The following is a 15215-nucleotide window of genomic DNA, read 5'->3' as shown; positions in this document are numbered from 1 at the left end:
GTTCGTTTTTCTATAATTATATTATTGGAATTTATAATTAAAAAAAAAATACAATTTCGCTCTCATGAGAGTGGGCCTTTCTATGATCAGTTCAGCATTTATTCACCGATACACTTTGGAATTTTTGATGACTTACTGTGTTCTCTTGGTATCGCCACCTACCGAACTAAATGCAAATCATTGAGAATTTTATTCGTCACGTGACTAGCTTAGCCAATCGGAGAATTTTGAGGGCCCTATACGTGGCATAAGGTATGAATCCTTTCCACGTCCGCCATTTTGACATACGGTACTTTTCGAGAGTGTTGGTTTTATGTTTTATCGTTTCTCGTGAAAATAATCTTTTTTACTGAAACGTAAGTAACGTAAGTGGCTTATACAGGCAACGTGACATTACGGGGAAGTCTCAATAATCAAACGACGTTTCTAAATAATGGAACTTTGAGCGGGGAACCTTTGACGATTTGCTGGGGAGTAGGTCGAAGGTGACAGACAACCGGGTGTACGCAGTGGCTTCGCAAACTGCACAATATCTTCCGCCTTGTTCGCAATACTTCGGTATTGGCGTTTTAGGTAGCCGATCACGTTTTAAAAGTGAATAGATCACCAGCAAAACACTCTAGAGTGATCCTTAACGGTATGCTAGTCTGATAATCATAGCGATGTATTAAAATGAGAATCAATAGCGGGCAGCATGAGCATCTCGTGCGTGCCTCTATATAATTTTTTTTCGTTCAGTTAAATTAAAATCTATGATTTAAATTGTTCTCTTTAGTTATATTTTTATTGTAAATTTTTCATAATTGTGCAGGTTAGCTTTTTGGGCTTAGTATCAGTGTATTAGTATTTTACGCATGTTTCTGCTCCAATTCTATCTACGTAATTTCAATTTTTTTTATGAAACAGGTCTTTCGTTCATTAATGTCATTTAAGATTATTTCATTTGTTCAATCAATTCGGCTATTTTTTTCGTTTTGTAAAAATTATTTCAAAATGACTTTAAATTCGATATATATTATTGCACATTGATTGTATATATTGTATTATTACATATGTCGGACATATATCTCTTCGAACTAATCATAAATTCAAGATAATTAATTTTTTAGTAGTCCATTTTTTAATTCAATTATAATTTTATAATATTTTTTATCTTTATGCTTTTACAAGTGATTTCGCTAGTGTTAATTATCTTTCAATAAAACTTTCATTCGTAAATATTTTATATTTTTAAATAAAAATATAAATATAGTTTATACATAATAAAAATAATATTATGTATAAAATTAATTTTATTTAATAGAATATCAACAAGAAATATAATAGTTTTTTAATAATTTTTTTTTTAATAATTTGGTTTAGCTGTTATTACTAACTTATATTTATTAATGAAATCTTAGTTTATTATTTTATTGTTTTAGGTATTTAAATAATCAGCATTAACCATGGGGAATATGTTTGCAACATTATTTAAAGGCCTTTTTGGCAAAAAAGAAATGAGGATTTTAATGGTAGGTCTTGATGCAGCGGGTAAAACCACAATTCTGTACAAATTAAAATTAGGGGAAATTGTTACAACAATTCCTACTATAGGTAAATATAGAAATTATACATATTTAAATATTAAAAATACATTGCAAATATATTTTTATTTTTAATATACATAGAAAAAGTTATTGTCTATTGGTATCATTATATACTTCATTAATTACATGTCATAAATTTTAGGTTTCAATGTAGAAACAGTTGAATACAAGAATATAAGTTTTACTGTATGGGACGTAGGTGGTCAAGATAAAATCAGACCTCTTTGGCGACATTATTTTCAAAATACACAAGTATGTAATTTCCTAATTATTTATCATAATATCAATTAAATTTTTTTTGTATAAATTAATATAATTATTTATGTAAACTTGAAAATTTATTTCTTGTTTATTTAAAACATATATTTCTGACAAAATTATTTTCATAGAATAAATTTATTTTCAGGGACTGATATTTGTTGTTGATAGTAATGATAGGGAACGTATTGGTGAAGCGCGTGAAGAATTGATGAGAATGTTGGCAGAAGATGAACTTAGAGATGCAGTACTTCTTATATTTGCTAACAAACAAGTAAGTTTCTAAAATGTTAATATATTTATAATTATCTCTTAGAGAAATTTATCTTATTTCATATTATATATAGTATATTAAAAATATACTATTTGTTACATTATGTGTCAATTATATAAAATTTATAACAAATAATATATAATATATATAACAAATAATATATAATAATATAAATTTAATAATAAAAAAGAAAGAAAAAACAATGTATAAAATTGAGACTAGTATTTATTAATTAATATTTTAGGATCTCCCAAATGCAATGAATGCGGCAGAAATTACTGATAAGTTGGGACTTCATTCTCTTCGCAATCGTAATTGGTACATTCAAGCAACGTGTGCTACAAGTGGAGATGGACTTTATGAGGGTCTTGATTGGCTCTCCAATCAGCTCAAAAATGCCAATCGCTAATTGGAACGTTATTTTGTCAACATTCAGTTGCTATATTAACATCATAAAATCAGCTGCACACCTATTCCCCCATGAATGAATAATAGTATAAAAAGAGGTAATACTAAGTGCAAACTGCGAGATCTTTTTGATCTTGAAGTGGAGGGTGAAGATTGTCGAAAGTTGTCATTGTGCCAGGAAGTTTTTTGGGGGGAGGGGAGTGGGGAAATCGGCCGGAAGCACACATTCGAACGGCCACACAAGACTATTGCCTTGTGCAACTTATTATTATAATTATTATTATATTAGCATTATAGTTACACTTTTTACACAGAGATACCACGAGAAGTGGAAAACTTGGAAGTAATTGTATTAAAGTACCTAACTCTGAAACATACAATACACATTGATTAATTAATTGATTAATTTAAATATCTTTGAAAAAACTTAAAGAACAAAAAAGTGAAATACCCATGGTGTTGTCAGTTTGAATACGTTGGACATACTGATTATCATAATGTAGCTGCATATTGTACATTACATTATATAAATATGATGATAAAAATGTGATCAATAGATGAGAGAATGTTGCTCTGTCCACTACATTATAAATGTCACATCGGCCCATCAGTTGACATAAAAAATGCAGTGAGTGGTAACTGACGGTGCAATGACTTACTGTTTCTAGTTACAAAAGTTTGTTTCTATTTTTTTAAGTTTTCAGTGGTATACGTCGATAAAAAAGTAAACAAAAAAAACAAAGCTATGCAAAATGGTTGTCTTACTGCTTATGATTATCAACAGGTGTTGTAATTGCACCCTCCTTCACCTGTTTAGAATAAAACTAACAGTCAGTCAACCATGTATATCTCAGTGTAAAAGAGATATCATTTATTTATTGCACCTTGATAAGGTAAAATTAGAATATTGTCAACATTCCGAAATTATGCATCGATCGTGGCGGGAAATGCAGATAAAAAAAAATTTGAATAAAAAGAAAATATGAAAGATGAAAATGCGGAATAAACTAAAAAAAAAACTAAAAAGGTTAGGAAAGAACCTCTCACAGCAAAGAGAGATAGGCCTCGCAATTTCTAAGCCAGCTATCCAAACTGGCATGGCAGTCTGCCAGATGAAGCCATTTTCGCAAAGCCCTTCAATCTCCTAATGTTTTCCTGTCCTTAAAAATACATTGTTTTTACGAAATAATCTTCCCCTAATTGATCAAATCGCCTTTCCGTCATATGCGAAGATTCGTATAATTATATATGAATGTTTAAACGATTTGTGAAATATACTGTAATTGTGCTTTATGTAGTCTATGTGTTATTTGCCGTTAAAATAGTTTGTTTTTGTTCTGGCTAGTTTATCAAATAGAATTTATAAAAAATTCTTCTTTTGGGATGTATGCATATTGTGCAGGAAATGACAAGGATAAAGGAATTTCTACACTAATGCGAGAACTGATTACATTATTATTATTATTATTATTATTATTATTATTATTATTATTATTATTATTATTACTATTATTATTATTATTATTATTATTATCATCATCATCATAATTTACATTAGACGAAAACAAACATCTCTATTTACAATCAGCCTGTATACATCAGATGATGGTATTTCAGTTATACAAGCACGATTATTTTTTTTTTTTAATTACTAAAGACTGCACACCGCCTATACCGCATGTTTCATTTAGTAATTTAAGTTCTTTTTATTTTTTTGGTCAGCTAATTATACATTAGGATAAATTATAAGTCCTAAATTTTCATAAAAATCAAATCCTAAATTTCCATTTTCATTTTTTTAGTAAAAAAAAATTAAGTAATTTCTTAGTAGTAATATACTTATGTATAACAGATTTTTTTTGAATTTTAATAACGTGTGTATATTTAACGATTAGAAATTTTAATGAGGATATTATTTGCTCTAACTCTGTCAGAACAAAAATAAAGAACATAATATTTGAAATATACGATTTTTTACCGATTCTACAGATCGACTCATCATTAAATAAGATATTCTTTTATCTTAAATCATTTTTCATTCATCTTCATTAGTAACCAAATAAATGTAAAATCATCAAACAACTTTAAAAAAAATTGTATACAAAAATTGTTAAATACTTTGTATTTAATTCATTCAGTATATAACATACATATATGGATTGTATATGCAATTTCAAAGCATTGTAAACAGATTTTTTTTTTTTTTTTCTTCTTTTGCGTGTATTAATTTGCTTAATATTTTTAATACGGTATGTTATTTTAGTTACCGATCAGATTAATTAAAAACCAAGAAACTTTCAATATATATATATATATATATATATATATATATATATATGTGATAACACGTATGTGTGTCTATATATATATATACACACATTATAACAATGATAAATGGGTTAAATACTTATAAGTTGCATTCATGACGTCGGTTTTATGCGCATGACCTCAGTGTCGTGACATTTTCTTGCGCGTAATCTTCGATGTATAAGTAAGTACTCAATACAATACATTGTCATTTAGCTTCAAATGTACATTATGTGCATGAGTGTGAGTGAATCCGGTTTCATTAAATCTTTGTTTGATAAATAAACAAAATAAAATCATTTCAACCTTGAAGACAAAATTAAATTTTATGAATCCTTGTAAAATTCAAATCCAATTTATTTTTACTTATTTATTCAATCGAGATTTATACAATAAAAGATACTTCGTAAAAATCTTATATTTTTATGAATTTATTAAATAAATCATTTATTAAACATCGATATAGATAATCATGAAAAATATTGATTAATCAAAAATCATTTCTTAAATAATGATACACTTCGAATAAACAGGAAATATATATATATATATATATATATATATATGTATTTGTAGCCGATGTATTTGATTTCTTTATTGGTTAGAATTTACATCTATAAGCAATCTATAAAATTTTAATCGAAGATATATATGTTCAATATAAAGTGAAAGTTAATAGAAAGTAGATTTTCTACAAAATTTACTCAGATTTTATATATGAAGATGTTGAAATGAAACTCAATTTATAAATGTTATCAATATATATTGAAAAAAATGATATAATATTAACTATTTAATTTTATTTTAAAAACAAATGATCGATTAAATTTATTTTCAAGAAAGTAAATATATATATATATATACATTTTTCATTACAGTTATACTAGATTTAAAAAAAAATTAAAATTTTATTAATATGAATTATAATACCGATATAGTAATAATCTATTCTATTTCTCATCATCGAAAACTTAACAATTATGAAAAAAAGATGGCGCTATCAATCAAACAGGGTTACTATTTTTCGTATTTATTTAACTTACTTACTAGCTATTACATTTATGGTTTCCGTATGCTATGCTCGAAATGTAGATATGGCTTTTGAAAAAAAGCAAAATCGGTGCCTCTTATATTTTAAAATTGTGAACCTGTAGGATTACATATTAAACGATTACATATTAAATGTCAGACGAAACTGTTTATAATAGATACAGACGGCGCCAGATTTTTTTGTCGAACAAATAACGGCCGACTTTAATCATCAACATCTTTTAAATCATGCGTATTTTTCTATATAATTTCTACATAAATCGTTGATTATGGAATAATAGTAAATAGCAAATAAAAAGTTTGTCAATTACAAACAACAAGGTAAGCGAAAATCCTTCAGAAAATGATAATTGTTTGCGCGACAATATATGGATGTAATATTATCATTTTAATTTCGAGGTTATTGTGTAAGTAATTTATCAAAATGTGAATTCTTTTAATTCTTTTTTCTTGAACAAAAATTTTACATCTCATAAATATAAATTAGAAAACATTTTTTGCAATTATAACGAAATATCGTTTTATAATATATATATAATCATATATAATCATAATATATAATCATGAAATGTTATTCAATATTTTGACATTAAATTAAAAAAAAATATAAATATAAAAATGTATATAATGCAAAATTTTTTAGCTGTTACTATATATATTACATAGTATTTTTTTTGTTCGTTGTGTTTTAAAAATAAATTTTTTTTCTATGCTTAAAAGAAAACATGCAGAATAGATTCATTAATACTAAAAATAAAAATATCAATACTTTCGATTTTTATTATTAAGAATCTCTTTAAATCGAAATTTAGACAATCTTCGGATATAATATAAATTATTATATTTCATTTATTACATTTCATTATCACGATATAAGTAAGATTTTTTTTTGATATATTATTACTATGGCATTTTATCCTTATGAAATGACGTTGCTAAAAATGTAATTCCTAAAAATTCGATCGGACCACTCCATGTTTTATATGATAAACTGTTTGAATTACACGATCATCTGTGTTTTCCCATCGACGAAGCATGGGTTATCAATTTTCCTCGGACATTGGAAAAATATTATTTCAAGTTGAAGCCAGATTGTTGTTGCGGTGCCAGACGAAATTCCAAGGAAAAGGTTTTTTCAATCTAATACTTAGAATTTTAAAAATGAGAATGAATAATGTATTAGATGATCGTTATTACACATTTTTAGTAAGAATAACTAAGTTAATAATTTTTAATTTTATTTGTGAATATTTTCTTAAATATTATATTTGTTAAATATTATATCAGAAAAAATTTTCTGAAAAGAATGAAAATTTGATTGATTGTTTTTGAGAATGTGAAGTATGAGAATGAAATACAATGTTAAAACAATTTATTGCTCAAAAACTCATATCTACTAGCAAAATTTTTTCATAATTCTATTAATTCTCAGAAGACATGTTACTTAATTCAAGATATATTTAATTAAGTTTTGATCATTAGAAGTTATAACAAATATATATATATATATATATATATATACGTCATACATGCATAGTGTCACAAGAATGGCGCCAACATTCTCATTTCGTCGACATATATTAAAACCTTAAAATATTGTATTAAAAATCATGTCGCACTCGTATATCGACAATAGTTATGTATGTGGGTGATATGCTAAATAGAAAATATAAAACTAAATAAATGTGAAGAATATAAACTCAATATGTAATATAAGATAAATTCTAACGACGTGCAGGAATGCTGCATAATTCAGCTATTAATTGATTGCCATTCATGTAAATTCGATTAATGGAAGCAATGATCGTTGAGAAATAAATGTTTCTCGACCTGCATGCAAGAGTTGTCTTTGATATTTTCAGCGTTGTTCATTTGATGAAAATGGGCTTTTCCATCGTCTTTTATTTGATCATTAATTGGCGCCACTGAAACAGTAAATTATTTATAATCGCATAATTTATGATTGAAGAATTTTCATGACTGTAAAAAGCGGAAATAGGTTTACGAGTTTGATATCAATTTTGCAAGCGTCATGATCGAACTTAGACTACATGATTTACCGATCATGCTCTCTACGCGTTCCATGCATTTAATTTATTTTACAACTCCATGTAATTCACGTCATTCGCTCAAAATACTGATATAGGCTATCCATTTGGATATACCGCACTTGGACGAAATAAATTTTGTTTCTATACTATGATCGCGATCAAAAGTGTATTAGTAGATCATTACATAGATCATTGATAATTAAGATAATTAAAATCTTTTTCTAAATTTGATTATAAAAAAAATTTTTCAATAATAAAATTCTAAATAATAATCATTTTTATCATATATTATTCATAATTTAATAATTTTTTATCTTTTTTTATTTATTATATTTTTATTTTATTATTTTTATTTATCAAAATAAAAATTAACATAATATTTTTAATTTTTAAAAATTAATCTCAAATTTTTAATTCTATCTTAAAAAATAAATATATATATGTATTTAATTTTTATAAAATTTTTATTATATATTATTTGCTCAATCAATTTTTATGGGCGTACTATGATCGAATGATCTAAAGAATTGGATATTTCATAACTACAATTTTTAAAATTAGAAGAAATTTACAAAAAATTATGAAATTCTTCTAGATGATCTCTGAAATATCGGCAGTCAATTTTAGCTGTATACTTTACAACAAACTCGGCGATCATCCAAGATTCCTTTCATATGCTTCGTAAAATTATGAGCCATCGATTTTTTGCACGCAGAGCCTCTGTCGGATCCTTCAGGAGATAACTTTCTCCGCGAAAACACTGAATTGACTTTTCGTCACGTCGGTGGTTTTAATGTTCGCACAACGTGAATAACCTTTCGATACGCGTCCGGTCACTTAGGTATAAATCATTCGATACATACGCAAGAAATTTACATAAACAGTGTACGGATGAGGGCTGAAACCAATCCGGACATAAAACTGGCGAAGAAGAATCGACATAGTGACGACCGTGTGGAAATATTTTAACGTGCGTACAATTATCATCAATAACATCGATTTTCACAAATCTCTTATAATTTGTTTGTTTAATTGAGCAATTCGTTTTAAAATAGGTAATCATGTAAACGTGTTGCACTTATTTGCACGTGAAAATTTGGTAATACAATTGCATTAGAAATTGTATTCAAAAATTTTATTTTATTATTGGACATTTGAATTTTCATACTTCATTTGAATTTTTGTTTATATAGAACAATATGGAAAGATATAAAGTGAAATATATGATAGATATTGATATGAATCAAAAAAAAAAAGATTGAATATATCATTTTTTTATAAAAAATTAATTTTCAAATCGATATCGAAAATTCATTGCGTATATATATTGGATGTAGTGTCATCTGTAGAACGATTTGGCGAAGTTTCACTGCAGTTTTCTTATATAAAAGTTTGTGTTTATTATATATAAATCAATAAAAAATATAATAAAACAAAGTTTAAATCAATTATTTAATATAAATAATATATATGTATATTAAATATATATATATATTAAATATGTATATTAAATATATATATATATTAAATATGTATATTAAATATATATATAATATATAATAATTAATAATAATTAATAATATAAAATAATATAAAAATTTTTTTAAATTTCATAAGTTGATTTTTGATCAAAAATAATGCAAAAAAAATTTATAATAAATTTATAATGATAAATAATATAAGAGAAATTTTATTAATTTATTGTATTATTTTATTTTTAATATTAATGAAATTTTAGTTATTTGTTATCAGTGGTGCCAATATTGATTTCCTTCATAATTTATTCTACATATTTATTCTATAGAAATTAATATATAATAATATATAATAATTATTTAATTATTTTTTGTTAAATTTTCTTACAAAATATAAATCTGATTATTTACTTTTGAAAAATATATCAATTAGATTTTAAGAATATCACTATTAAAATGAACAGTTCAAAATAATCAGTGGGGGAAAGTGCATATATGATAATTTTATCGAAGCGTATATAAACGAATATGTGAATGTACATGCGTGACCAGAGACGTGGATTAATAGATCTACACGAACATATATATTTGCAGATAGAAGGGCGAATATTTCTGCTTTGAATACATAGACTTGGAAATTATAGGGTGTGTATTTAAAGTGATTATGCACATATATTAAGAAAACTTTACATATCGTATTACTTACATATGTATTTAATACATGATAAAAAAGATATTGTGCTTGACGTTAAAATACTCAAAAAATCTTTTATATAGTTATTATAAATATATATCTTTTTTTACATGATTAAAATTTTCTTTTATTTCATAATTATTTCATAATTATTTCTCATTTTCTTTCATAATTTTTTATTACTATATTTAAAGAATGACCATATAATATTTTTTCTATTATTACTTCTTTTATAGAAGTATATTTTATAGAATTAATCCTACAGCTTCAAATAATAAATTCGAATATCATAGCTAGAAATAGAAATAGGAAATTCGATTATCATTTATATTAATATGTTATATATATTAATATATTACTATAAAAAAAATTAAATATTCATATGAAAAATAATTTCAATTAATCGTATATTAAAGATTTAAATTTATTTAGATTCACTATTAATTACTATAATTTTTTTATGAATTATAAAAATAATGAAATAAATAAACAATTTACAGAAGAATAATAAATAAATATTTATAAATATTTATAAATTTAATAAATATTTTTAGAATAATAAATACATTAATAACTATTAAACAAAAAAACAAATGAAATAAAAAAAACTTTCATTTCAAGAAAAGAATTTATATAGAACTAGTTCATTAAAAACGAAATTTTTATGAACTTCATCTTTCTTCAATAATTTGTGTGTAATGCGATGTTTCTGTAAAAAAGTAATAAGGAACCAATAAAAAGAAAAAGAGATATGACTATCATAAATATTATATCTGCTTTCTAAATCAATCGCGTTGAGCTTTTCTTAAAAACTAGCCTTACCATATCTCTAAATCTGATGTCAAGATATCGATGACAAGTGGACATGTCGTGACGCGATACAAGGTTCGATTTCGCGCTGGTCATTCATGATTCCACGTGAAATTAAGATCGATTTCACATCTAACGAGCGTCGGCTTGTGGCCTGGGTGTCGCGAAACAAATAAGAAGGGCGGGGAAAGATGAGATTGAGCCGGTTGGTCGTTCAACCGAGCCAGTTACAACAGACGGCGCCCATGATCTGGTCAGTTTGGCGAAGAACGTGAGAGTAAGTCGCTCCTGGAGCGAAAAGAGGAACAGAGAGGGCTGAATGAACGAGTAAAAAAATATTGTGACGACGTAGTGAGACACGTGTGCAAGACAAGAACGAAGACAGGATTGAAAGAGAGGAAGAAAAAAAACGTTATGACGGTAAAGAGGTTAAGGTGTGAAAGAGATGAGAATATATGTGATTGAAAAAGGCGAACGAGTGGAAGAGGAACGGGGATAGTATGACTTGTTGGGAAACAACTAAAGAGGGAGGAAGCGAATATGTATGTGAGTACGTGGGATGGATAATACTTCCTTGGCGCGTGTAATGTACTCGTCCGACGGCGCCGGCGCCTGCATATATTGCTCTTTCTATCTTTTTCTCTGTCTCGAAGTGAGTATTTCATTTTCTATCTCTCTTTCTACTCTTGCCGAGTTCAGTGTATTTATAGTGTATTATTATTATAGTATGTTTACGTGACGTGACACAGATTCCACAGAGATGCCTCCTGAAAAATCTATATGATTATGTCTGGTGTGTGCAAAAATTTTTGGGACGTGTCTAGAACGAGGTTATGGTTGTTATGACGTATGACATTGCATGGCTCTTCTAAACGTTTATTCTCGGTTTGGAAACATAAACAAATATTATTAATCATCGATTTTCAAATGAAAGATTATTATTGCGATACATAAAAGTATTTGATATACATACTTGAATCGTTTAGTCAAATTACATAGTAAAAGATAAAAATGATAAATTTCAGTATTATTTTTCTATTATTTTTTCTATATTATATTAATTATGTTAATTGACTATTATAATTATAATATTTTTAGTGGATCAAGTTGTATTGTTGTGCAAGTTTCTATTATATTTGAAAAATTAAATATTATATGTGAAATTAATAAAATAAAAAGCACATATATATGATGTAAGTATTTATAGATATTTATTATATATTTAATTATAATTTTATATTTAATTGTTAGTTTACATAGCAAATCGTGACTTGTATGTAAATATTTAGCGACGTAAACGAAAAATGGCATTTATCTTCGATTTAAAAGAAAAAAAGAAAAAATAAAAACTAGGACGATATAATATCAAGTTTGTTCATTTAAATTTTTCTTATTCCATTATAATACAGTTATTATTATTTTTATTGATTACTTATCGATAATGAATCTTGACATTGTTATATGTAAATAAAATCAACGAGCAAATTTTTCTATTTATATATTTGAATATCATGTATATTCTTATATATACTATAATATATATTCTTTACATAACCTCAATTTATTTGATAAATTATTTGCATTTTAAATCGCAATAATTTTTATCAATTATATCTTAGTTATTAGATTTTTCTATAATATGATCGAAATATCCAGTAGGCTAGATTTATCGTTGAAAATTCTTCCTAAAGATTGAAACCAAATGATCAGTATAATCGTAAGGTATCTTTGAAATATAGGGATGTGGCACCGTCCTCAATTTAACTATAACGAATTACCTTTCACTATGATATTAATTTTTACAACAAATATTTAATTTTAATAACAAATATCTCAGAATTCGTAAAATTTCTAATTTCAATACTTATCTGCGCCAAAATACATAATCATGTTGCTGTTTTAAAAATTTCAGATTCCACGATGTAATGAGATAAACGACGAATGGAATGGAATATTTAGCATTGATGTTTATAAGCTATTCTGTTAACTAAATAAATGAGCGATCAAAAAAAGGGTGAGGGGTGAAATATTTTCAAAAATCAATAGCATGTATCGTATTGTGCCTTGGTCGAGACAGGTGTCTCAATTGCGGCGCCGGAAAGTCGTAAACTGTTTTTCGGACTATAAGATCTTTACCAAAATCCCGATACCGAATGGTAGGCATTATTTACACCTCGTGGCGTGTTGTAAAATTATATATACACTTGTGTTTTTTCACGCTGTCCACGCCTGAATATATTCAGATTCATTTAAATTACAGAGAGTAACCATTTCGCATCTCTCTTTTTCTTTCTTTTATACTTTCTTTCTTTGTGGAAGTATAATAAAAAATTTCCTTACATAAATCAAAAGCATATTCAAGTATTCGAATTATGGAATAATGAAATAATTGAAGGAATTGGAGAAATGATGATGTATATATAACGAAATGTTTTAATGCGTGAGTTATCAAAATATAAAATTTGTAAATTATATCTTACACATTATAATTACAATATTATTTCAACTAATAAATATTACTTATATAATATACAATTAAGTAACAGAATATTCTCTATATTTTATTCTTATTCACAACTTAGATGTATTAAGAAAATCTGGTAAATGAAGAGTTTCTTAAGAAGAAATACATAAAAGATTCAAACATATATTTTCAAGGATTACTATATTTATAATAACATCTATTACTAAATAAGAGGCATTCAGTTTAAATAATATAAGGAGATTCTTTTGTTGCATATAAAAACAGTAACTCTTTAAAACTCTTATATAATAATTTTATAATAATTTTATAATATTAATATTAGTAACTTAACAAGTTAGAGAATATAAATTATAGATTTCTTTTTTATGAGAAACAGACAATAATTGTAAAATCGATTTAAAAAATATCATTTGTTTTATTACTAAATTTATAAGTTCTAATTTACAATTTGTAAATTTTTATAATATTATTATTAATAATATTAATCCATAATTATACCCAAAAGGATATTTATTAATATAACGATAATTTTTTACGTGAAATAAAAATGTGAAATAAAATATCGAATTGATATGAATGTGTATGTATAAAACAAAAACATTGGCGACACCGCTTTTGACATCCTAGAATGATTCGTCTATTAAAAGTTTCAAATATTAGAGTATTCAACTGAAAGATGTGTGAAAACAAGAAGCTTTATTATATTTCATGATCGAACGTGCTTCCGCACTCGACATCCGGATTATCCTTGGTTTATGAAGAAAAGAAAGCGATGAGGGAAGGTAGACCAGGTGAAACTACCGACACTTATCTTATTGATGGTAACTTTATTCATCGGATCTGTGGAGTTTGAGACTCAGTTTTTCGTAGAATCGGCTATTGTCTCGGAGATTAATGGTCCCGCGCGAAACCATTCGTCCTGCGAACACGAAGACCCGAAAAATTTCGCTTCTTTTGTGGCATGTTCCTTTTACCTTGCGATGCCATGGCAAAAAGGAAACGGGCCAGTTTCGATGTTCATTCAAGAAATTGAATCTTCTAAAAGTTTTATTTTCAAGGAAAAAACCTAATCTAACTCAACCTAATTTAATTTATATTTGATTTTTTGGCTTATTTTATATGTCTATTATATATCTTTCTGTCATGTCTTCATATATTGCATATTTATTTCTAGAAAGATATATTGAATTATTGAACAAAATTCATATTTCTGTTAGTAGTTATGTTGATGGAAGTATCAGGATGGAAGATAATGGAAGATGATGAAAGACGATAAAATAAAAATGATGAAGAAATTATGATACAACGTAGATTTTATATTGTTTGAATATCTTTGAAAAGTATTATTATACTGTTTTTCTATTGATAATGATTGACATATTATAGTGTCTTTCTACTAATGATTACTGACGTTAATAGAATTATTTTAATAGAATTTATGAAAGAATAATGTAGATAAAAATGTTTAATTTTTTTCACAATATAAAAAGAGATTTGAAAAAATTGTCAATAGACAGATAATAGTTAAAATTTTATATTATAGAGGATTTCTCTGTTTATCATTATAATTTATTTTATTCTAAACTAAATAACATTTCTAGCGTGAAAATTTATTAATCAATAATATATTAATCAAAGATCACTATTGCTTAAATATTTTTTATCATAAAAAATGGAAAATTGAAATATTCAATATTTAAATAATATTTTTGCTAAACAATTTTAATGAATGTAAAATATAAATTATATAAAAATATTTAAATAAAATAATAAAAATGCATTATATGTGATTAATATGCGAATAAACAGATTTATTC

At 25.7% G+C, this 15215-nt stretch overlaps 1 protein-coding gene and 1 long non-coding RNA gene across 4 annotated transcripts; both read left to right on the top strand.

Annotated features, from left to right (window-relative positions):
* The first annotated feature begins 259 nt into the window (after nucleotides 1-259).
* Nucleotides 260-3819, top strand: LOC122716780 (ADP-ribosylation factor 1). The gene is made up of 5 exons (XM_043940155.1): nucleotides 260-637; nucleotides 1422-1593; nucleotides 1729-1838; nucleotides 1993-2118; nucleotides 2363-3819. Exons 2-5 carry the CDS (start codon nucleotides 1446-1448, stop codon nucleotides 2525-2527), a joined length of 549 nt encoding a protein of 182 aa, XP_043796090.1. The 5' UTR covers nucleotides 260-637; nucleotides 1422-1445; the 3' UTR covers nucleotides 2528-3819.
* Nucleotides 3820-10994: 7175 nt separating this feature from the next.
* LOC122716871 lies at nucleotides 10995-13635 on the top strand. Of its 3 annotated transcripts, XR_006347114.1 has the most exons (6): nucleotides 10995-11565; nucleotides 11640-11798; nucleotides 12012-12106; nucleotides 12826-13069; nucleotides 13174-13353; nucleotides 13496-13635. It is a non-coding gene; the product is annotated as an uncharacterized LOC122716871 (long non-coding RNA). The 3 variants fall into 3 exon arrangements; XR_006347113.1 differs by having other exon boundaries at nucleotides 11640-11760; nucleotides 12826-13353; XR_006347112.1 differs by having other exon boundaries at nucleotides 12826-13353.
* Nucleotides 13636-15215: the final 1580 nt, after the last annotated feature.

The sequence above is a fragment of the Apis laboriosa genome, unplaced genomic scaffold (assembly GCF_014066325.1).
Source record: "Apis laboriosa isolate Shangri-la unplaced genomic scaffold, ASM1406632v1 scaffold49_cov149, whole genome shotgun sequence".
Lineage (NCBI taxonomy): Eukaryota > Metazoa > Arthropoda > Insecta > Hymenoptera > Apidae > Apis > Apis laboriosa.
The sequence above is the reverse complement of the archived record's forward strand: the minus strand, read 5'-3'. Positions and strand labels throughout refer to the sequence as shown.